The sequence below is a fragment of the Miscanthus floridulus genome, chromosome 17 (genome assembly GCF_019320115.1).
Source record: "Miscanthus floridulus cultivar M001 chromosome 17, ASM1932011v1, whole genome shotgun sequence".
In the NCBI taxonomy this organism is placed as follows: domain Eukaryota; kingdom Viridiplantae; phylum Streptophyta; class Magnoliopsida; order Poales; family Poaceae; genus Miscanthus; species Miscanthus floridulus.
Window position 1 is genome coordinate 29,150,457 of NC_089596.1, and position 24,025 is coordinate 29,174,481.

At 45.9% G+C, this 24,025-nt stretch overlaps 1 protein-coding gene across 3 annotated transcripts; it reads left to right on the forward strand.

The window, feature by feature from the left end:
• Positions 1-2,459: 2,459 nt before the first annotated feature.
• Positions 2,460-20,963, forward strand: LOC136517159 (mediator of RNA polymerase II transcription subunit 33A-like). Of its 3 annotated transcripts, none has more exons than XM_066510681.1 (12): positions 2,460-2,830; positions 2,955-3,065; positions 4,921-5,256; positions 5,994-6,304; positions 6,387-6,478; positions 6,631-6,952; positions 7,060-7,255; positions 7,362-7,468; positions 7,603-7,697; positions 8,391-9,057; positions 19,214-19,423; positions 19,577-20,963. In XM_066510681.1, the coding sequence occupies exons 1-12, from the start codon at positions 2,550-2,552 to the stop codon at positions 20,668-20,670; spliced, it is 3,822 nt and encodes a 1,273-aa protein (XP_066366778.1). In that variant the 5' UTR covers positions 2,460-2,549; the 3' UTR covers positions 20,671-20,963. The 3 variants fall into 3 exon arrangements, with proteins under 3 accessions (XP_066366778.1, XP_066366777.1, XP_066366779.1); XM_066510680.1 differs by having other exon boundaries at positions 7,354-7,468; positions 7,539-7,697; positions 19,577-20,961; XM_066510682.1 differs by lacking the exon at positions 7,060-7,255 and having other exon boundaries at positions 7,539-7,697; positions 19,577-20,962.
• The last annotated feature ends 3,062 nt before the right edge of the window (positions 20,964-24,025 follow it).

A 24,025-nucleotide genomic window follows, 5' to 3' on the forward strand; every position in this document is an offset into this window, starting at 1 on the left:
GGCATGCAGCAGCCTAGTATACGTATGTTAGCTGGGTTGACAGAATACTACTACTGGTGTATGCTTACCTCGGGGAGAGGCCCATCGGCTCCCTAGGCCTGGGACGTTCGCGCCCTCTCGCCGTGCCCCAGGGCCGGGATCAGACGTAGGCAGCGGTAATACGAAGGAGATCCTGCCGGGCTGCGGCGGCGGCCGGAGAGGGCGGCGCGGCTCCTGCCAGGCGGCGACGGCGGGCGGAGAGGGCAGCGTGGCTGCGGGCTAGACCAGCGGCGGCGAGGGCGCCACAGCCATGAGGATGGGTCGGCTCTTTTTTTTTCTCACGGGTGGAGAGGATAAGGCACGCCGCCGACTGGAGGATAGGGTTTGGGGGTGCGGTTAGACTGTGAGGCTCGGGCTGTTGTGTATATTGGGCCGAAAAGTTATGCGCGGGCTATTTTTCCCTGTGGCGCGAATACCAAACGAAAGCGTGGGTCGTTGGTGCCAAATGATTTTATTTCACAAAAAACAAGAGTTCGTGCCTGCATAACAATTTTCATGAGAGTTTAGCATCACGAAAATTGTATTTTCCAGGTGGTGCACGAACCACTCTCACGAAAATCAGTTTTCGTGGCGGGATTTAACTCACCCTCATGAAAAGCATTAATTTCATGAGGGTTCATTTTCAACACTCATGAAAATACTTTCCTCTCACGAAATTTCCATTTTCTGGTAGTGAACAATACTCCCTCTGTTCCAAATTATGAGTCGCTTTGATTTTTTTAGTTCATCCATTTTGATATGTATCTAGACATATTATTATATCTATATGCATAGCAAAATGGATGTACCAAAAAAGTCAAAGCGACTTACAATTTGAAACGGAGGGAGTACCTTCTTATATACCTTAAAAATATTGAACAATAACACCTAGTGGCTTTAGGTAAACACAAATTATGGGCAGATACTTATTGTAAAAAGTTAAGTAACTCTTAGATAGGATCCTATTCTTTTTATAAGAGTCTTTCAACTTCTAAATCTTATATGGTTAAACAACCTAACTTAAATACTTAAATACTGCATATAAAATGATTTAAATAGTTTATTTATGAAGAGTAACATGGACCATATATTGCTAACTGCTATGTATTCACGCAAGGTTTAGATTTTTGGAAGATAAAATTGAGATGTAAAACGTTATATGTTCTGATGTCCGGGACTGTTGTTAAACTAATTTTTTAACTGCTGGTCACATAATAAAACTGATTTCAGACTTGAATGAATCAACTTTATTTTCCTAGAGGAAAAGGAAAAAATACTACCCTGGACAATATTGTCTAATCTCGCTACAGTAAACAATCAGATAATAGCTCCGTTCTGTTATTTTTTGTGGTGGAGATTGTTGATGAGAAAGGCAGAAGACATTACGTGATTGAAATATGCACTTGCATCTTCCAGAAGATGCTCGATGGAATTTGTTGTCCATTTGCCAGACAACAAATTGATGTAAGGATATGCTCGATGTGTTTGGTCAAACCTGTTGAATATTAGTGTTTATGTCAATATCTTTCTTGTGGAATTAAATAGCAAGTGTAAAACCTCAATGGCTATTTGAAAACTGATAGTTCTGATATCACACGGGCTAAGACATCAATGGGATCATATGTTCCGTCTACTATTTTTCTATAAATTACATGAAATTTTTGGATAGCATTCAGATCTTCAGAAAATTTTGAGAAACAAATGATGAAACGGAAGACATAAGTATGTTCAACGTTCAAACATGTAACAACTAGCAAGCTTATCCTGTCCACACTTACTAACCAACGACTCCTGTACAGGATCACGATCCTTCGTTCTCCTCTGCACAACTGGGCGCTGGCACTCGGCTGTTGGCACAGGATGATTACGGCCGTGGCAGTAGGCCCAACTGAGGTGTCTTTTGTGGGACTCCACATAAGTCACAATTTCACAAGGGCACAGTGGTCTCATCTTCATCATGTTTTGCTACATAGTTTGGTCAATCTATAGTTTGGTACACAGGATTAGAAAAGTTTTGCGCGAAGAACTGAGGAGGGGCAGCTAAAATTTATGTGGCAGAGAAAGTATTAGAAATTTTTATAAGTCTAAGAGGGTGTTTGGTTCCATAGACTAAATTTTAGTCCATGTCACATCGGATGTTCGGATGCTATTTAGGAGAACTAAATATGAATTAATTATAAAACTAATTACATAGATGGAGACTAATTTACAAAACGAATTTATTAAGCCTAATTAATCTGCCATTAGCATATATTTACTGTAGCACCGCATTGTCAAATCATGGACTAATTAGGTTTAAAAAATTCGTCTCGCAAATTAGCCATAATCTGTATAATTAGTTATTTTTTTTATCTATATTTAATACTTCATGTGTCAAACATCCGATGGGACTAAAATTTCCGTCTAGAAACCAGACACCCCCTAAATACATTCGTCAACCAGCAGCAGCCTCGCGTATCCTGCCATCGCCAACCCGAACCCCCCGCGCAATCAGCACACCAGAGCAGAGCTCCCCAAAACCAGGCGGGCCGATGGCTGCCGCCGTCACGGAGCTGGAGCTGGAGCGGCGGGTGATGGCGGCGGTGAAGGCCTCCGCAGAGCGCGGGGACCCGCCGCTTCTCCAGGCCGCCGAGGCCGCGCGCTGCATCCGCGAGGCCCCCGCCTCCGCTCCGGGCGGCCTCGCGCTCTCGCAGGCGCTGGTGACCAACCTGTGCTTCGCGCACAACACAGCGGCCATGTGGAAGCTGCTGGATCAGGCCATGTTGTCCCGCCTGGTGGACCCTCTCCACACCCTCGCCCTCCTTACCCCGAGGTGCTTGAGCGATTCGACCTTTCCCTTCTCCTTAATTTACGCGTCGTCTCCTTTTATCAAGTGGGCTTTCAGATGCTAAGTTGCCGGTTGTTGTGCTGGTTTGTATAATACTGTTGCTATGCAGGGTGGTGCCGAACCGGCGGGAGCAGCCGGAGGCGTACAGGCTCTACCTCGAGCTTCTCGGCCGGTACGCTGTGGCCCCTGTTTACCCGGAGCGCATGGAGAAGAAGGATATGTAAGACCTTACTCCAGCCCACTATGCCCCGTTTGGCACAGCTCAGATTCATTAGTAAAACTGTTTTTTTGTTTGAAAAATGGCTTCGTGAACAACTTTTTAGGTGGAGCTGAGTTTGAAAAAAACTGTTTGGCAAAACAACTTCATGCATAGATGAGAGAGAAATGAGGGAGAGAGCTGGGATAAGCTAATGTTTCTGTGAGAGGAGGAGAAAAACAGTTTTACTCATGAAGCTCTTTTGGAAACGAGTGTTTGGCAAATAAAACAGCTCTGTGCCAAACACGTCAGAATACCCTGGTGTACTCTGGATTCACGATACAACTTGCACACGTCAGAATTGGCAAAAATGCTTGTTGGATATCCCGGTTTAAATCTGTGCTGTATTTGCTGATGCTTTTCGGGTACGTGGGCCCAGCTTGACCCGGCTGCTAGGGGGTTGCCTGGTCATTTCCGTTAGATGTATCTGGAGGTGGAAACTAGGTAGGATGCAAACGATTGCAAAATTCTTGGTCTCGGTCTTGGTCTTCAAAGGAAAAGGTGCACCATTTCTAACCTTGTGTTGTCGTGAAGTCGTGTTCTAGAAAAAAAAAACTTATGCTGTGGTTCAAAGGCTTCACAAGCGTCATTAAGTTCTTTTCACATTGCGGTGGCTTTTCAAAAGCACTCCCCCTACTTTTTGGGTATATAAGCTACTGAGTAAATATTTAGGGTGTGTTTGGTTGAGCTGTGGCTGTGGGAAAAAGCTGTTGTGGGCTGTGAGCTGTAGAAAAACTGAAAGCTGTTTGGTTAAACAAGTATAAAATATACCTTCTATCTTTATCTCTTGAAACAACTATGGAAGAGCTTTTTATTCCACCAATTTCGAAAAGCAGAAAGCCAAAAGCCAAAAGCAGGGTCAAACTAGCTTTCAAAAATGTACTACGGAAAAGCAGCTGCTTCTGAAAAAGCAGCCTCCAAAAGCAGCCCCTCTGGTTGGGCTTTTGGCTTTTGGGGCCAAAAGCCAAAGCCAAAAGCCCAACCAAACGCACCCTTAAAACCTACAGTGTGATTGAACTAACTATCTTCAACTATAAATTGTTCCATCAATCTGCAGCTTTCTGATAATGGACTTCCAATCTTTAAAGTTCTGATACTGTGGTCAATCACCTGTAGGCATGCAAAATTTACTCTTAGTTATTTGTTAAAATCATATTTTCTATTTGATTCATAGCCAAAAACCTTACTGCATAAGTGCATATCATAGCACAGCACAGTTTGTCAGCAAACTGCAAACTATTCCTATGTGTACCAACATGGTCAAAGTGTCTGATTGAAATGTGTGCAAACACCAAGGGCTTGTGATGCCACATACCACTGAGGCGCCTATTTGTCAATTTGTCAAGTGCACGATATTCTTTGTCATGTCAATGTATGCTGCCCGTCAATGTTGTGAGCTACTCCTAGTTAATATTTGGTAAATATGCTTTAGACTGTAGGTTCTTCCAACTTAGGTGGATTCACCACATAGCACCTGTAAGCTTGCCATAAAAGTCATGCTCAGATGTGTGCAATTGAAGCTTTTCAGGCCTTTATCCAGCTAATCTCTATCAGGTTTTTGAGAAAATATTTTCCAATATTTTAGCATTAACTTTAGATATGGCTTTATTTTTTACTGATTGTTATATTCATCTGCAATGTACTTTGTATCGGTTGCCTGGGCTGATTAGCATGTGATCAGGCAAGTCCTGATCTAGCAGCAGAACTATTCTAGGGAATAGAAGATGTTCTGAAATATTTTATTCGGTGAACAAATTTTCTGATACCAACATATAATCCTCTCAAATGTGCTAACTTTACATTTGCATTGACTATGCAGGTTAGCCAAATCTATTGACAGTGCTATGCAGCTTTCACATAGATTTGGTTTTCAACATTTGGATTTTGGACATACTGTTATTTTGTTTGTGTTGAGTCTTGTCAACATGCTGATTGATTGCATCTTAGATGATTGTGGATTGCCCATCACCTCCGCTGATGAACATGGCAACAGAAATGATATGAATTTTAATGGCAAGGGGAGATCACTTGACAGGGGAGATGAGCACCGTGAACATCTAAGAAGAAAGAATATACTTATGTCTATTGAAGTTGTTGAGAAGGTCACTGCAAACAAAATTGTCCAAGTCTTTCTGCGGCTTGTCAATCGTAACATGTATGCTGTGTTATCTTTGTAACTTTACACTTTTCTGCCATGCAAATCTTGATCATTACAAGTTTGTAGATCCTCAGCTACGTACTCCCTGAAAAACTAGGTTTCATCCAAATCGGTTAAGTTTGCTTGTTTTTAGAAACATTTTTCACTTGACAAGCTTGGGGTTGGGGATGAAAATAAAAATTGATATATTATCATGTTATCAGATGGTAATAGTACTACTTTTGAGTTTTTGGCGGTATGTGCAATAGTGCCGGCTGCTATCTGTGTTTTGCCCTAGATGTGACATGCTAGCATGGGTGGGATTGAGAGCACTATTTTGACCAATAAAAAAAGAGAAGAACTTTGACCGTACTAATTTTATTAGGGAGAACATATGCGAAGTTGGTTCAAGCCACACATCATCTTAGGCACTTCCAAATGAGTCAATTTCTAGCTTGTCGTGTCATGTTTGGCTCTTTCCCAGATACGAAACTTCATAAAACTTATGGCTTTGTTGTGATTCTAAACTTCAAGCTTATGATTTCATTTTAGAATGTGAGTATGCATGCATAGTTTGGGAGAACTTTGGTACAGGTATATTTGTTGACATTGAGCAAGCGTAACAAATATTTGCTAGAAAGCTTTTGGATTGTGATCCCCCTCTCCAGACCACTCAATCACTGTCCAAATGTTCTAGTGTATTGTGTATGTTAAACTGATAATACTTCCATTCCTTTTTGGATGTGGTAGGATAGACCTGAAAATTTCAGTTGTCTACTTCGGAAACTTCATCTTATTGGTGCTGTTAAAAAGAAGAACACTTTGTCTCCGTACAATCTGCTAGATAGCTTGATTATGAATATACAGAATGTCATAAGCACGGACTACCAATTAGACAGGAAAAGGCTTCTGGGAGTTCCTGTTAGCATACAGCCTTGCAGTTCAGCTGTTTACAGTATATTCAGAGCTGGAAAGGGATCTTGTTGGATTCCTTTTGACATGTTTATGGAGAATGCAATGGATGGGAGACATCTTCATGCTATATCATCAGTTGAATATCTGACAGGTGCATAAATGCATAAAGCTGTTAATTCTTGCCTTTCCCATAGCTTTAAAACATTTTCTAACATGAAACCATTGGCTGACAGAACTATCCAAAACACTTCAAGTGTTGAATCGGGCAACCTGGCAAGAGACCTTTCAAGCTTTATGGATTTCGGCTTTGCGGCTAGTACAGCGAGTGAGATGACTTCAACCACAGTCTATATGTATTATTTTTAAATAAAGAATAATAAAAAAGAAAAAAAAAGTATTTACTTATGTTGTCATTTGACATATGCTCCAAACACATACATTGATACTTACTCCTTGCTAACAAAATGTGCTTAATAGGGCCCAGATGCTTCGGAAGGACCATTTCCTCATCTTGATTCACGGTTGTGCATGTTGTTGGCTATTATCCCCTTGTCCATTGCAACTATTGTGAAGGAAGAGGTGGGCAATCTGGAAGGGGACACAACCTTTGTTATAAGGGGACAATTAGTGTCTTCACTTCAGATTCTGAGGCAATTTTTTGGTCTTCTTTCACCACCTCCAGCAGCTGTACATTTGGCAAATACTGCAGCTAGAAAAGCAGCAGTTGTTCTGTCTAACCTGAAAAATGGGAGTGAGAACATGTACAGTTCTTTCAAAGACAGTCCCTCTACTAAAGCAGGTTACCTATGAACTGATAGATATTTTTGACATTTAGTATCCTTTGGTTATATTGTTCTTTTCGCAATTATGAATTATCTAAATCATAGTTACGCTTCAAAATTGTAGTTGGAAATATGCTACATCTTATCGTGGAAGCCTGTATCACAAGAAACTTAATTGATACATCTGCTTATTTCTGGCCTGGCTACGTGGTTCCACTTAAAGAATCCTCTCCAGTTCAGGAGTCTCCATGGCCATCTTTAGTAGAAGGGTCTCCACTTATAGAACTTAAGGACGCCCTTATGGTTACACCTGCTTCGAGGTGATAAATCATAGGAATATACTAATTTTAGAGCTTTTTTGGTTTTATGTCTGTTGACTAGCTTGATTCATGATCTCATTCCTATTTTGTTTTCTTAGTGTACCAGAGTTGGAGAAATTGTACTCTTTTGCAGTAAGTGGGTCACCGGAGGAAAAGTTGGCAGCTTCGAAGATTTTGTGTGGAGCATCACTTCTTCGTGGTTGGAACATTCAGGTATTATTCAATTTAAAAGAATCATATTGTAGTAATGTTCTACAGAAGAATGTAACATGTTTCTGCTTAGGAACATGTTGTTCAAATGGTGCTTAAGTTGTTATCGACATTCCTCCCTCTGGATTCTGGACCAGAAGGGCGATATGTACAGGACATGCCTATGCTACATGCTCTTGTATCAGGAATTTCTTCTATCGACACTGTTCATATTCTCTCAATGTATGGCCTGGTAAGAAACATCGCTAGCTTAATAGTTCAGCTCTATTCGTTTTGACTTAGTCATGGATAACATGGGGTTCTTATGAAGTTTGAGATGAAATCAAGAATAACCTAGAATTATATGTGTTCCTTGAAGCAGAATGAAACTATTTTTTGAACTAATCTTGTGTTAAACATATTTCTCAGGCATGGATAAGTAGACAAAACTTTGTCAGTCCATGTGCATCTTTCATATTTTCATATGTTAATGACTTGTGTTTACTTGTGGTTTTGAATTACGGATAGTATCTCTTTAAGTTATTGCTGCAACTGCAATCATGATGCCTTTCAAACCTACTGGAATTTTTTTAGTACATTCCTTGGATGCGGTTTAATGCTCATTGGATGTCAGCACCACTTGTTACATTGATAAGAAAAAAAACTCGCCAGTGGGGAAAGACCACCCCTATGGTTTTTACTTTGAGAAGGAACCTCAGTCAAACCGACGGAGAAAACCCCTGAACCCCGGCTTCACCCTACAGGCCCGCACCGTGACCTGGGCCGACCATAAGCCACTGGGCTGGTGACCACTTGCAACTACATTGTAAAAGAAAATTTACTTGCACGGAGTAGTAATTGGTTTACATGCTTTGGTGGTATATGTGCTGTATGAACCTGTTGTGGGCTTATGGCACCATTTCCCTTGTGACATGATATTTTGCAGGTGCCAGAAGTAGCATCTATCTTAATGCCTCTCTGTGAGTTTTTTGGATCTTTACCTCCATCTGATCATAGGAGTTGTAAATTTGAAGAGGCTTCTGTGTATTCAGTATTCTCATGTGCTTTCCTGTCCCTGCTTCGCTTTTGGAAATTTCATAGACCACCTATTGAGAATGCTTTATCAAGGCGTGGAGTCTCTGTTTGGTCAGAGCTCCATTTGGATTTTCTCTTGTTATTACGTAATAGTCATTCTTCTTTGAAAAATCTATCTAATGTTACTCAATCAAGCATATTTAAATTAGATATACCATTTCAAAAGCCAGTGTATATTGACTCATTTCCAAAGCTAAGGGCATGGTACTTCCAGAATCAAGCTTGCATAGCCTCTACACTTTCTAGTGCTTGCAGCAGGACAACTGTGCTCCATGTGGCAAACATGATACTGAAAATTATATGCCATAATAAAGTGCCAAAAGGTGGTGTCCTGTCTGTAAATCCTCAGTCAACAGAAAATTCCAGTACGAGTAGTTCACCTTCAGGTGTACAGGAAGATATGTGCCAGTGGCCAACACTTCCAGCATGGGAAATTCTTGAAGCTGTTCCTTTTGTGCTTGAGGCTGTGCTAACTTCATGCGCTCATGGCAGACTTTCATCCCGTGATTTGGTTACAGGTTATACCTCTGACTACAACTTCCGTCTGTTTTGGTATTGCTCTACAAACTAATAGGGTGTTTGGTTTGAGGAATGAAGTAGTCCATCTTTTCACTCTTACTTTTTTTGTTTGGTTTACGGAATGGAACTGAGTTGATCCATCACCACCTCATTGAAAAACAAACGGGCATAATGGTTTGGGGGGAACACTACACACCCATTGTAGGCATTTCATATATATAGCCATATCCGAGAGTTGTACAAGAATTGGTAATAATGGTAGTACAACAGTGTCTTAGCTAAACATAATTCCTAATACCCGTCTGCAGTCGTAGCGGTAGGATCACGGGTCCACAGACTGGAGCTGTACAGGTAGAGCCCTTAGTCATGATGTCTGCAAATTGATGCAGTTGAGGGAACATGGAGGACACGGACATGGCCCAAGGCGACCCCCTCTCGGATGAAGTGGATGTTGATCTAGATGTGCTTGGTGCACCGGTGATGGATGGGTTTGACCACTGTTGGGTGAAACAATCACTCAAGCATCATTGAGTAGAATTAACTCAATTGGATAAAATTTTCATGTCCGGTACAGTACATGTCGGAGGGTATTTATAGGGGCGAGAACCTTCGACTATTCTATTACAATTGTGCTTTTGCTCCCGCTGAGATGAGTCTTCGGGATGAGGCTTCGCGGCCTCAACCTGTGTTGGCTTCTTTCTGTTCGCCTTTGACTTCGCTTCATCGCGAAGTGTGTCCATCGGCTTCGGTCCACTGCCTTGGACTTCGTCCCATTGTCTTCGTCTTTTCCCTTTTTGGCTTCGCCGAATACCTCCGAAGGTTTTGAACAGCGTGAAGTCATTTCTGTGCAACAAACATGATTGCTATGAAGACGACGACGACGACAACAACAACAACAACAACAAAGCCTTTAAGTCCCAAACAAGTTGAGGATTGCTATGAAGACAACACATTGGTTAAAGTTTGTTAGTCAAATTCGGGGACTGTGTTGTCCGAGGTTGAATCCCCAACAACCACCATGTAGAAAGGGCTCACGTTGTCACATTAGACAATCATCGCCGAAGGAATCGAGATGTGGAGCTCTTGAAGGAGTTCCCGTAGCCAGCAACACCCTGCAACGGCGTGGGCAACAATGCGATACTCCACCTCCGCGCTCCAGTGGTGGAAGACCAGGACACTAGGCTGTCTCCAAGGAAGATGAGCCAATTTCGGAGTATGCATTTAGGGAGGTGGCTGGACTAACGCCAATGGGAAGGCATGCGGAGAGTGAGCCCTTCACAAAGCGGAGGATATGCTTGAACTGTGTGAGATAAGGCTCGCTAGGATGAGATGCATGAACAGGCAAAACTGCATACTTTCGGTTGCGTTAGGGAGAGGTACTGGAGTGCACTAGCAAGGCTCCAGTACTCCGAGGCATCGGCGATGAGGGCTCAGTCTATGATCGAGAACTTGGTCCAGGTGTCCACCGGTGTCGCTGTCGGCCAACATGCTAGAGGAGCTCGACAGCGTACCGGCAGTGTGACAGGAATGGGCGTCGCTGGAGTGCGTGATAGATGTCGAGGAAGTGGTGCAGGTCCCTGAGGTCCGTCATGGCAAACTCCAAGTGGTTCCAAGCACGGTGAGCCTGCTTCAGACCGTACGACATAGTCAGGGGCAGCAGGGTCGACGAAGCCTGACGGTTGTTGACAGTACACTGTTGTGGCCTAGGGACCGGAGGCCGTAGGGGTGAGAGACGGAGGGCCTGGGCTTGGAACCCCGGCGATGAACGGAAGACGCCGTGCTCGGTGGCTGGCTGGAGACGTCAGGGAAGCAGCGACAATTAGGGTATCGTGAACAGTAACGCCCGAGGGCCCAAAGTGAGTTGAACTCAATCTCAGGCTACCCCTTCTATTATAATTGTTTAGTACTTATACAAAGAGGTATCCAACCGACTCAAACCTAATTTAATCAAACAACAAACTCTAAGGGATAAACCCCCTATTTTCTAGGACTTGTTAACTGACAGTCCAGCTAGGCCGGACTCCTAACCAACTGGCCGGCTAAGCCGGACTCCTAGCCTGCCTACGCCTATAGACCTTACCGGTCATAACATCTCTCCCCTCCTCAGGAAACAGCTTGTCCTCGAGCTGAAACGAAGGAAAAAGAGTGCGGAACTCCTCCACGGGTTCCCAAGTGGCCTCATCTTCGGGCATGTTCTCCCACTGAACCAACACATGCCACACACCGCGGCGCAACTGAGAACGAAGAACACGCGAAGGACGATGAAGTACCCTGCCATGACGGAGAGGCGGAAGAGGCGGTGTACTGGCGGGTGGGGTTCCTCGAAACGGCTTGAGAACCCCAACATGGAACACATCATGAATCCGAGCGCCCTCCGGAAGACGCAGGCGATAAGCCACTTCGCCAATGCGCTCAAGAACCTGAAATGGACCAGCAAACCGTGGACTAAGCTTGCCACGGAAACCCGGCAGCAAGGATTGTGCCGGCCGATGGAGAAGACGCAGGAGAACCCAATCATCAATGTCAAACTGAAGTGGTCGGTGGTGAGCATCATAATGCCTTTTGGCATACTCCTGAGCTTGCAGCAATCGATCCCGAACACCGGCTAGAAACTCGTCACGATCACCGAGCAGCTGGTCCACCCTGTCTGTCCTAGCCGTGCCAGCAGCATATGGCAACAGAGACGGTGGAGGACGGCCATAGACCACCTGGAACGGCGTTGTCCGAAGTGAGGAGTGGAATGAAGTATTGTAACAATATTCGGCCCACGGAAGCCACTGAAGCCAAGAGCGAGGGCGGTCACCAGTTAGACATCGCAGATACATCGCGATTGTGCGATTGACCACTTCGGACTGTCCATCGGTTTGTGGGTGAAAAGCTGTACTCATCTTTAGCTTTACCCCAGCGAGCCGGAAGATATCGCGCCAAACATGCCCTGTAAACACTGGATCGCGATCACTAACAATGGATGCCGGAAAACCATGAAGTCTGACAATGCCCTCAAAGAACACTCCGGCGACAGACGCTGCTGTATATGGATGACTTAGTGGTAAAAAATGAGCCTGCTTTGAAAATCTGTCAACCACCGTTAAAATCACACTTTTCCCATGTACACTCGGAAGGCCTTCCACAAAATCCATGGAAATATCAGACCAAACTTGCGAGGGAACCTCCAACGGCTGAAGGAGACCAGCCGGGTGTAGATGGTCAGTTTTATTTCGCTGACACGTGAAACAAGAGCGCACAAAATCTCGGACAAGGCGACGGTCATGGTCGATCACGAACTCCTGGCGAAGGCGCTGCAGCGTCTTCTGTGCACCTTCATGACCAGCACCGTGCGCCAACTGGAGGACAGCTGGGAGAACCGAGGACTTGGCTGGGACAAACACACGGTCGGCGCGCATGATCAGACCATCAGCCAGACGCCATGGCTCGCCCCGGTCGGTCACAATGGAGTCACGCAGCGCACGAAGGTCATCATCTAGCTGCAGTTCGCGGCGTAGGTCGTCAAATAACTGAAAGGAAGGCGCCGTGACTGCATGAAGCAGCAGATTGTCCCCCTCCCTCCGAGACAGCGCATCAGCCACGATATTGAGGGTGCCCGACCGATATTCAATCGTGAAATCATACCCAAAGAGCTTACTCACCCACTGATGTTGGGGAACTGTAGAGAGCCGTTGATCCAACAAAAACTTCAACGCATAATGGTCTGTGCGGACAATGAACTGCCTGCCCCATAAAAACGGTCTCCAGTGCCGAACTGCCTGGACAAGGCCGATGAGCTCCCTCTCATATGCGGCTAACTTGTGATGCCGAGCTGCGAAGGGTCTACTGAAGAATGCCAAGGCACCTCCGCCTTGATGAAGTACTGCGCCGAATCCAGAGCCGGAGGCATCACAATCGACAATGAATGATTTGTCCCAATCAGGAAGTTGAAGAACCGGTGCACTGGACAGGGCCTTCTTGAGGGCATTGAAAGCGTCGGTGGCTGCAGATGACCACAGAAAAGCCTCTTTCTTGAGCAGCGCTGTTAATGGTGCAGCCACCGAGTCGTAATCTTGAATGAACCGACGATAGTACCCGGCTAGGCCGAGAAACCCCCGAAGAGCACGGACATTGCCAGGCTGAGCCAGGTAGCGACGGCTGCAACCTTCTCCTGATCCATTGCAACCCCATCCGCAGATATTACATGTCCCAGATAATGAACCGCCGTCGTAGCAAAGTCGCATTTAGATCTTTTCAACCGCAGCTGATGGTCACGTAGGGCAGTGAAGACTGCGTTGAGGTGCTGCAGATGCGTGGACCAAGATGGACTATAGATCAAGATGTCGTCGAAAAACACAAGTACAAACTTACGCAGGAAAGGCCGGAGCACTGTGTTCATGAGGCTTTGGAACGTTGCCGGTGCATTGGACAGCCCAAAGGGCATGACTAAGAACTCAAAGTGACCCTCATGAGTCCGAAAGGCCGTTTTCTCAATGTCATCAGTATGCATACGAATTTGATGGTACCCTGAACGCAAGTCCAGTTTGGAGAAAAACCGTGCCCCGTGGAGCTCATCCAGTAGTTCTTCAACCACCGGAATTGGGAATTTATCTTTAACAGTGAGCTTGTTCAAGGCGCGGTAATCGACACAGAACCTCCAAGAGCAGTCATGTTTCTTGACCAACAAAACCGGGGCAGAGAAAGCTGAAGTACTAGGACGTATCATCCCCAATTGCAGCATCTCGGCGCATTGTGACTCCAGTTCGTCCTTCTGTAGCTGTGGGTAGCGGTAAGGCCTCACAGCCACTGGTACCGCAGTGGGCACTAGATGAATGCGGTGATCACAGGCGCGAGCGGGGGGGCAAGCCTTCAGGCGTGGCGAACAAATCGTCAAAGGAGGTGAGTAGCTTGTCCAGCAATGCTGTCCCGTTGGTACGGCTGGCGTCGTGAATAGCATGGAGGCGGCGAGTGGACTGTACGTCATCTCGGGTGGAGCCGATGCCTCGCCAGAACACGCGCTGACCTGCCCTGGTGAACGCCATGCACAAGTCATCAAAGTCCCATAATATTGGTCCGAGGGTGCGCAAGAAGTTGACCCCGAGCACCATGTCCCAGCGGTCCAAAGGAATTGTATAGCAGTCAACTGAGAATATTTCTTCGGCAATTTTGATGCCGACGTCGCGCGCGAGCCCCCGGCAGGCAACGTGGTCACCATTTGCGACCGTGACTCCGGCACCTGGGCAGGGTTCAAAGAGGATGCCAACGCGCCGCGCGACGCTACTGCTGATGAATGTGTGAGTGGAGCCCGAATCCAGCAACGCCACACACTGTACGTTGCCCACCATGACATAAACCTGCATAGTATCTTCAGTCCTGATGCCTGCAATGGCTGATAATGATATGGTGGGTCTGTCTGCGCCGGCTGCTGATGGCTGTTCATCGTCATCGGACTGTGGCTCCTCCACCAGATAATCTGTGACTTCAAGGTAAAAGAGTCGCTGACACTTGTGTCCCTGCACATATGGTTCGTCACAGTTATAACACAAGCCCATCTTGCGGCGGTCTGCCATCTCTGTTGGTGTGAGCCGTTTGAAAGGCCGGCCTGGTGGGAACGCCGAGGCTGGTGATGATGGCGGAGCGGGCCCTGTGGCCGGTAATGAGCTCTGTACAGCCGGAGCGCGCCGAGAATGTCGATTTGGTGTTGCTGGAAGAGCGAGGGCTGCTGACGCCTGGCGACGTTCATAAGCCCGAGCCAAACGCATGGCGCGGTGTAAATCCTGAGGGTCATGGAGCTCCACGTCGACCCTGATGTATTTCGGAAGTCCTCCGGTGAACAACTGTGCTTGCTGCAGCGGCGTCAGATGCCCCGCGTGCGCCAAGCGTGCTTGGAAAGCGTCCATGTATGCCTCAACCGAGGACCCGAAAGGCAGGCGGGCGAGATCAGCAAGATGGTTGGTGGACAGCGCCGGTCTGAAGCGTTGGTGGCAGAGCAGACGAAAGTTGGTCCAGGATGGCCGGCCGGAGTCTCGTTCCAACACATAGTACCATTGCTGTGCGGATCCGGTCATGTGGAAGGAGGCTAGCCAAACCTTGTCCGCCTCACGTGTCAGCTGGCCGCGGAAGAATGACTCACAACGGTTTAACCATCCAAGCGGGTCTTCTTTGCCGTCGTAAGTGGGGAAGGACAGCTTATGGAATCTGGGCACGCCCTGGCTGTCTCCATGTTCCTCAGATGGATGGCGCGGTGCATGTACCATCGGAGCAGACGAGTAGATCGGCCCATGCATGATGGAGGACAGCGACGGTACCGGTGATGGAGATGCCGGAAAAGGGATGGACTGAATGGGCAGCCCCGTCGTAGCTGGCTGCAAGGTGCCGCGAGGCGGTGCGGTCGCCAGGAGTGGCGTCGTGGCCCCTGGCATTGACGGCGAGGGCAGGATCTCCGGCTGTGATGCAGACGCTGGCAAGCCCCCATACCCTGGCAGGCCATATTGTAGGAGCGGCGGGGCAGAGTACGGCAGACGTGGTGTCATTGAAGGGGCCGGCTGGCCTTCGACAGTCGCCAAGCGCAGAGACATCTCCGCCATCTGTCGCTGCATGCCTTGGAACATGTCTCCCATTTGCCGCTGCATGGCAGCCAAGGAGGCCAGGGAGTCCTCAAGAGTAGGCGGCGTGGGGGACGGTGGAGGGGCACTCGTCTCGACGACAGCAGCGACCGACGATGCAGCGGGTGGCGGCAGGAGCACCCGAGGAAGCCATGGTCTCTGATACCAAATTGTTGTGGCCTAGGGACCGGAGGCCGTAGGGGTGAGAGACGGAGGGCCTGGGCTTGGAACCCCGGCGATGAACGGAAGACGCCGTGCTCGGCGGCTGGCTGGAGACGTCAGGGAAGCAGCGACAATTAGGGTATCGTGAACAGTAACGCCCGAGGGCCCAAAGTGAGTTGAACTCAATCTCAGGCTACCCCTTCTATTATAATTGTTTAGTACTTATACAAAGAGGTATCCAACCGACTCAAACCTAATTTAATCAAATAACAAACTCTAAGGGATAAACCCCCTATTTTCTAGGACTTGTTAACTGACAGTCCAGCTAGGCCGGACTCCTAACCAACTGGCCGGCTAAGCCGGACTCCTAGCCTGCCTACGCCTATAGACCTTACCGGTCATAACATACACGGTTTCCTCCAGATGTCTGTGAAGAAAAGGCGTTCTTCACGTCCAATTGGTGAATCGGTGTAACGCCGTAGAGTCCAAATGGCTCAGATCCACTCTACACGTTGAGTGAAACACATCTACCACCATTCCACTTACGCTTTTGTCCTCGCTTCGCGTTAAAGGATTAACCCGGGGATGGTGGGATGAACTCTAGAAGCCTTATATGTTGGTCTAACACACTCTAAACAACCAAGGTGGGACTAAACCCCCCATAATATCTCATTAACATGCACATGGGCCAATATGGGCCAAATTCCAAACTAGGCCGGATGTCAGATACACCCCCCTCAAAGGGTCCGACGTCCTCGTTGGCCCAACACACCCACATCTGGGCAAATGATGACCAGGAACGTTCCCTCTTAGCACACACGACCGTGCGTCCAGTGCCGGCACATGTGCCACGCTGTGCACCCTGCAGGGCCTATGCGCGCAATGAACCCCATGTCTGCGCCCTTGACCTACACGCGTCTGTGGATGTGAAGGTCGGCTCCGATACCATATGTGACGCCCTAAAGTCCAAACAGCTCAGATTCACTCTACACGTTGAGTGAAACACATCTACCACCATCCCACGTACGCTTTCGTCCTCGCTTCGCGTAAAAGGATTAACCCGAGGATGGTGGGATAGACTCTAGAAGTCTTATATGTTGGTCTAACACACTTTAAACAACCAAGGTGGGACTAAACCCCCACAATATCTCAATAACATGCACATGGGCCAATATAGGCCAAATTCCAAACTGGGCCAGAGGTCACAATCGGCCAGGAGCACAAGGCGGCGATGTTGAGGATGGCCTCCGGCTTGACAACCGGACTGAAGGTCTCATCGTAGTAGATGATGGCCTGCTGCTGAACTACCCAACGGGCCTCAGGCCTTGTGGCACGCAGGTCACAGGAGAGCCGTCTGAATGGAACTTGTGCTCCACTTGTATGTCACGACGGTAGCAAGGGGGGAGGCACCATGCGCCTAGTGCCGTTGTCGATGAGGGCCTTGTACTTGTCTGCAATTGCACTATGCAGTGTTCAAAAGAACTTTGTTAAATGCTCGCTTAGGCATGGTTAAGCACTAGGTGGAGACCTAGTGCGTCGCCTAGGCCATAGGCGTCCAATTAAACATAGCATGAACTGTCAGAGCCCATGGATAGTGAAGAAAGGAATAGAAGAGTGGAGATTAGGATGGCAAAATGGTTTGTTGTATTGTGATTCTGTCTATGCCTACCTCATGGTGTCCAGGTCGCTTGATTTTGCTTACCCTCTTCTCGATTTAGCACCAGGGGGCAGCATAGATGCATCGGAGACCTACGCCGGCACAAAGACGGTGTGCACCTGTGGGTATGGCCTGACAACACTATGGGCCAGTGAAGCCCAAACTTGCCCCACAAGGAGAGGAAGGGAGACCATCGGTTGAAGTAAGCATGTTTCAACTCAAGGGTCCTCGGACCATGGGACTTGATGGCGATCATCGCAAAGGGGGTGAAGAAGATTGGTGGTGTCGTCTCTGAGTCATGCGGCAGGGAGCCTGAGGTGTTGGAGCCGAGCATGCCGCTGGACATGGAGGTGTTCATCCACATGGCGAGGGAGGTGAGGTAGTGGCAGCGTGGCAGGAAGTTGGTGCTGCCAGCTAGGGTTTGGGAGGGGGGACGGTGCGGCTATGTTTGGGAGTTAGCGGAAGGGAGTAAGTGGTCGACGCCCGGCAGGACGCGACAACAATCGAGGATCATCGAGGATCGACCGCAGGGGAGGTAGTAGCGATCGACGTGCCTGATCTGGGGGGCGGGGCAGCGGTGCTAGGGTTTGGTTGGTGGGCGAGAAGACCTAGGCCTGAACTCGTGATACCATGTAGAACAAGTGGGGATAATGGTTTGGTGAACACCACACACATATTAGGGTGCCTTTCATATATATAGTCATATATATACGAGAGTTGTACAAGAAGTACAATATAACAATGTATTAGCTATACATAATTCCTAATGCTCATTTTTCACACATTTGTACTTGTTTGCTGTCAATCAGTTGAAAGACCTTTTCTTGTGTGTCCTCGGTAGGTCTAGAAAGAGAAAAGAAAAAGATTTTTTTTCTTTGATTTGCGCATCTTTCGCTCATCTCGTTTTCCCGAAAGGAGTAGGAGTGTGATTCCAATGAGTTTTTTTTAATGCTTTGAAACAGTAAGAGATGTCATGTTTCTAATAATTAGTACTAGCATGAGAAATTCAGTAATTTTACCAAATTTGAGGAATGAGCTCATGATGCACCATCTCATCTAGAATGAGGTGGTTCCTCAAACCAAACACCCCTAAGTGTTTCATATGAATCTGGACATTTTTAATTTCTCCAGTTTGGAGAATTGATTTTCATTCCATGTCAATCTCAACTATTTGCCACTGAATCATTGGACAAAAATGCCTATCAAAAGCAAAAAAAAGGGGAGCATTTCTGTCCATTTTGTCCAAGGATTTCATCGAACATTTGCAACTTTTAAGTCTAGCACATGCACAGTTTCCATTTGGACTAAGTTTTCTAAGTTCTGCCAACCTTATGTAGCACATGCACAATATATTGAGCACTATGCAAGGCGCAGAAGGTCATGGGGAACTTCGTTGCTCCTATGACAGTTCTCGTTCTTCCTGTAATTGTCCAATGATCTGGCCAGCCTGCTTCGTGCACTGCCTTGCTTGCCTAATCACTGCCTATGTGGGCAACATACCTAAAAAAGTTTGGCAGCTGAGTGACAGACAGCACCAAGGTTCAGTCTCAGTCACCTGCTCTTAGAACACTGCTTGAGTTTCAAAGTTCCTTACTGTATTTATCTTGACCATTATATATTTATAGGTAGAGCTGTAGAGGCTTACTTTATTGTACTGCAGTAAACAACCAGTCTTTTTTTTCTCAGTTTTGCTCTCCAACTGTCCTTGCATACTTATTAGCATATTACCATTGTACTTGATTTCAGGTCTAAGAGATCTTGCAGATTTCTTGCCTGCTTCACTTCCTGCTATTGTCAGCTACTTTTCTGCAGAAGTCACTCGTGGCATATGGAAGCCAGTTATGTTGAATGGAGTGGACTGGCCAAGTCCAGCTGCAACTCTTCCAGTAGTTGAATCGGAGATAAAAGAAGTTCTTGCATTTGCTGGTGTTCATATCAATATCTGTCCACGACCACGTATGTTAATGCCTGTTTGTGTAATTTGTTCATTTTTGTTCTTTAGATTTACATTATCACAATCTATAATTTTCAATATTTAAGATAGTACTAACTTTTCTCAGGCCAATATCTCATATCACACTCTTAACTGGGCACTTAATCCTTCTACAGGTTCTGTGATGCCAATGCTTCCGTTGCCAATAGCAGCGCTAATGAGTTTGTCAATAACAGTCAAGATGGAGGAATTCAGTCACCTACACGGCATCATTGGCCAAGGAATTGAAATTTGTACAACATCTAGTTCATGGCCTGCTGCACAAATTATAGGTGCATTGTGGTCCCAAAAAGTACGGCGGTGGCATGATTTCATCATCCTGACTTGTTCGCAGTCCCCCTTCACTCGAGATAACACCGCGGTGGCACAACTGATCAGGAGTTGCTTCTCTTCTTTCCTTGGGCCTTTGGTTGATGGGCGCTCCTGCTTCGTAGCAAACAGAGGAGTTGCTAATCTGCTGGGGCAGACTTTTGATGAAAAAGCCCACAGGCTTGCTGTAGCACCAGGATTTCTTTACATGAGATCTTGCTGGTTATTTCCAAACAACAGCTTTGTTTGTGAAGAGATTTTGGAGGTGGTCATTGAGAGAGCCCATGCGATAGCAAATGCTTGTAGTTCTGATAGACCTGCTCGTTTGAGGTCAGACTCTTTGCCACTATCAGCTGCATCATCCTTGGTAGAGCAGATAGCATCACTTGCAGCAACGATGCTTTGTCATGCTGGTGGGGTGAATTTGATTCGTCTCCTCTACGAGCAGATTATCCCCACTCTGCTGCTTTCAGGTGGAGAAGCTAAGCTTGGTTCTGCTGGTCAGGTATGTAGCATAATCGAAGGATACACATTAGCCTATGTTCTCCTCTTTTCGGGTGCAAGAATCTGGGGAGTCGGAGAAACGTCGCCAGCTTACACTTCAATATACACATCCAAAAGGCAACGGGTTGTTGATAGACACTTGGAGTTCATGGCCAGGGTAATGGAGGGTAACATTGTGCTGGGCTGTGGCGATGCCACATGGAGGTCCTATGTTCTCTGTTTTGTCAACTTGCTGGTCAACTTCGTGCCCACATGGATTCCTGAAGTGAAGCTAAAGACGCTACAGAAATTGGCATCTGGGCTTCAGAGATGGCACGAGGGTGATCTTGCCCTCTCTTTGCTTGAGCGAGGGGGAACCAAAACCGTGACTTCAGTAGTTGAATCCCTTTTGCAATAAGCTGGTGCTCAACTGGCAGTATAGTTTTCTACGACAGCTTAGTCCATACTACACATATAACATGTTATTGATCTGAAAGTTCAGTCATCAGAAAAATAACAGTACAGTTCTACCGATGATTGTTCATATTGTCGGTCAGCTAAAGAGATGGCCAGCAGTTTTTATACTAGTTACATGTCAGTGTGTAATTAATGAACTTGTCATTTACTGGCAGTCGTCCATTTGGGGTGTATAAAATTCATGGAATAATTGGAAAAATTCAGTATTAGAAAACAGTATTGCTGGGAGCCAGGCGTCCATTCCATCGGACGACCCGTGCAGATGTGCCGTTAGCCTCTTTTTTTTTTTTTTGAAAGTGAGTATAATCTCATTACTCAACGACTAACAAATCGTTAGCAACAATTACATGAACACTTTCAGGGATGGAACTCATGACTTGTTCCTTCCCATGATTACACAAATGACCCAACATGGCCAGTTCATGAGCGACTTTGTTATAATCCCTACTCTTAAAAGAGCACTCGAAACTAATAAACAAAACAAGAAGACGGCATCTCTGCAATTAAAACACCCACTGCAGTCTCGTCATAATCATTTGTGTTTAGCGCCTGAACCATCATCTTTGCGTCTGTCTCTACGATTAACCGGCCAATACCCAGATCAATTGCAGCTTGTATTCCTTGGAGGCAGGCAATGAGTTCAGCTTGAAACGCATTTAAGAGACACTCTATCTTCCCTCCTAACAGTATCACATCCCCATAGCAGTCTCGGATCAAATAGCCTCAACTCCCTTCTAGTAAATTTGGCAAAAAAGATCCATCATAATTTAGCTTTAAAAAGCCCTGTGGGGGGTTTCCTCCAATACCCCTTTCTTCGGTGCACACTGTTGCCCATCAAACTGTTGTTGGTCACAATTGCAGTGTTCTCTTCTGCATATGATCGGATACATTGAGCAAGGAAATCTGCTCCTCGTCTCTGACCTTCTTCTCTAATTATATTTCTCTCCTACAAAATATACCACATGGTGATAATCATCAGTAGTTTATTTTCTTAGCCTTCAGAATTAGTTCGACTGCGTCCTTGACCAAAACAGTAGTCGCCAACTCCAGCCTGAAACTCTCCAGGTTCAGATTCCTCCAAACCTCTTTGGCAAGCCAGCACTTAAAAAATAAATATTAACCATCTTCACCTGTTGAATCACAAATTGTGCATCTTGTTTCAATTATCATCCCACGCTGCACTATATTTCTTGTTGACAACCAAAATTGTTCATTTTATAAAGTTGTCAAAATGTGAAACGGACTACATCATTGCGCTCCTCTCGTCGAGATGGTCAAAAAACATATATGAAACGTCCAATTTGGAGTCCGGATAAAGGAGTCATGCCCCCGGGAAGATTGCTCCGTTGCTGGCAGTTCCGACTGTTGGAAGTTCCAACAGGTGTTAGAACTTCCAGGAAGCCTGAAAAACCTGCTCGGGTGCCCGGGGTTATCCCCACATCGGAAGTTCCGACAAAGGTTGAAAGTTCCGACTCCTGGAAGTTCCGGCGGAGGTCAGAACTTCCGGCATACCTAATTAAAAACCCTGTTCGGATTTGGCCTTTTGGATTCCGATCCGAACTATTCCAAACTCATGGAAAACTTAGAAAATAAGTCTTAGAGAGGTTTTCAACTGGGATAAGACCACCCCTCGATATATATGAGAGGATCATGGCCCATTAAGTTTCCATCTATCCAATCGTCAAACAAATCAATCTACTACTTCTACTCCAACCCTTTTACCCTCTTCTCCAACCCCCATTCTATTCATCCCTTGATCCGACGACCAAGGATGGCGCCCTAGGATTGCCGGCTGACCTAGGGAAACCGGCGATGTCCTTGCCCTAACGGGGTCCCTCCCGGGCGAGAGCTTGGACGGTTTCTTTGCTAGTTTGCCTGAAAACTAGCCGGTTCTTCGTCACGCAAGCACGTTGGTTATCCTTTGGTGGTTTGCTTGTAAACCTCTTCGTTCTTCACCATGAAAGAGTGACATCCTTGCCGTGTTCTTCGGTCCATAGCAGCCTGGGCGTCCAAGGTCCTGTTGGTGTGTGATTCGGATCACTTCCGACGTCAACACACTTTTTGACGACTCCGCTGGGGAAGATTGGTTCGGCTATCTCTTATAGCCGATCTCTCTAACCTAGCTTTACTCCTCGCTAATCTATCTTCTCATGCTCATCATTACCATTGCATCTAGCCCAAAAGACCGATCGCATCTGGTTTTGGTCCCTTGTGATCTCGTTTGCAATTTTGCAACGTGTTGCACTTGCTATTGGAAAATTCAGCAAGACCGTCAAGTTCTAAATCATGGAGTACCAAGGTGATGCATCACAAAACTACTACAATCACCCCGAGGTACAACTTGCAAATGAATCTTATGATCCTACTGGTTATTTTGCAAGTCATAAATTCTCATGTTGATGTTGCTAGTCATAATGATACTAGATATGTTACATCGGCTAATAATTTTATTAATGCTTCTCATCATACACATCATAATTATGAATATTATGGTCAAGAGTCGATGTCTACTATGAATTCTTTGAATTTTGATGCTACTAGCAACATACAACATGTAAATCTTAATTCATCAGCTATAAGTTCATAATATATGGTTTCACCACAAGACATGCCGATGAATAAGAGAGTTGGCTATGACAATGCCAATTACTTAGCCAATTACTCTCAAAATTTAGCACCATATGCAAATATTGATGCTCATAATTCGGCTTCATATGTTACTCCTAACTTGAGCCGAATTAATAAAAAATCAGCAGGGTATGTAAGTGCTAATACTCATGATTCGGCTTCACGTGTTACTAGTAACCATAGCCAAATCAATAAAAATTCAGCACCTTATGCAAGAATCAATACCCATAATTCGGCTTTGTATTTTTCTCATGACCATAATTGAACTAGTAAAATTTCAGCAAGGCATTCGAATGCTAAAACTCATTATTCGGCTCCACATATTGCTAATAATTATAGCCGAATCAATGAAAATTCAGCAATGTGTGCACATGCAAACAATCATGATTCAGCTTCATATGTTGCTCTCAAATCAAGCCGAATCGATGAAGATTTAGTCCATACTGGAAATCCATATGGATCCTCTAATTGGAAGGTGCCCGCTTATCATAGACCGTACCCATTATGCTATGATTACTTGGAAACTGCTGATGGTTGGTGGATACCTAATTTTTATGAATTTAGTGATGAAGATAGTAAGACCGCCGTGGAACACATAAGTTTATATCTTTCATAGCTGGGTTTTGCCAGTAAAGAAGACTATATGAGAGTGTGAAATTTTCCTTTAT

Bases quoted from the DNA above. Each gene is read 5' to 3' on its own strand.
- LOC136517159 (XM_066510680.1), top strand. From the start codon at position 2,550: ATGGCTGCCGCCGTCACGGAGCTGGAGCTGGAGCGGCGGGTGATGGCG. The intron at 6,305-6,386 runs GTGCATAAATGC...ATTGGCTGACAG, and splicing joins ATCAGTTGAATATCTGACAG to AACTATCCAAAACACTTCAA. The intron at 6,953-7,059 runs GTTACCTATGAA...TCAAAATTGTAG, and splicing joins CAGTCCCTCTACTAAAGCAG to TTGGAAATATGCTACATCTT.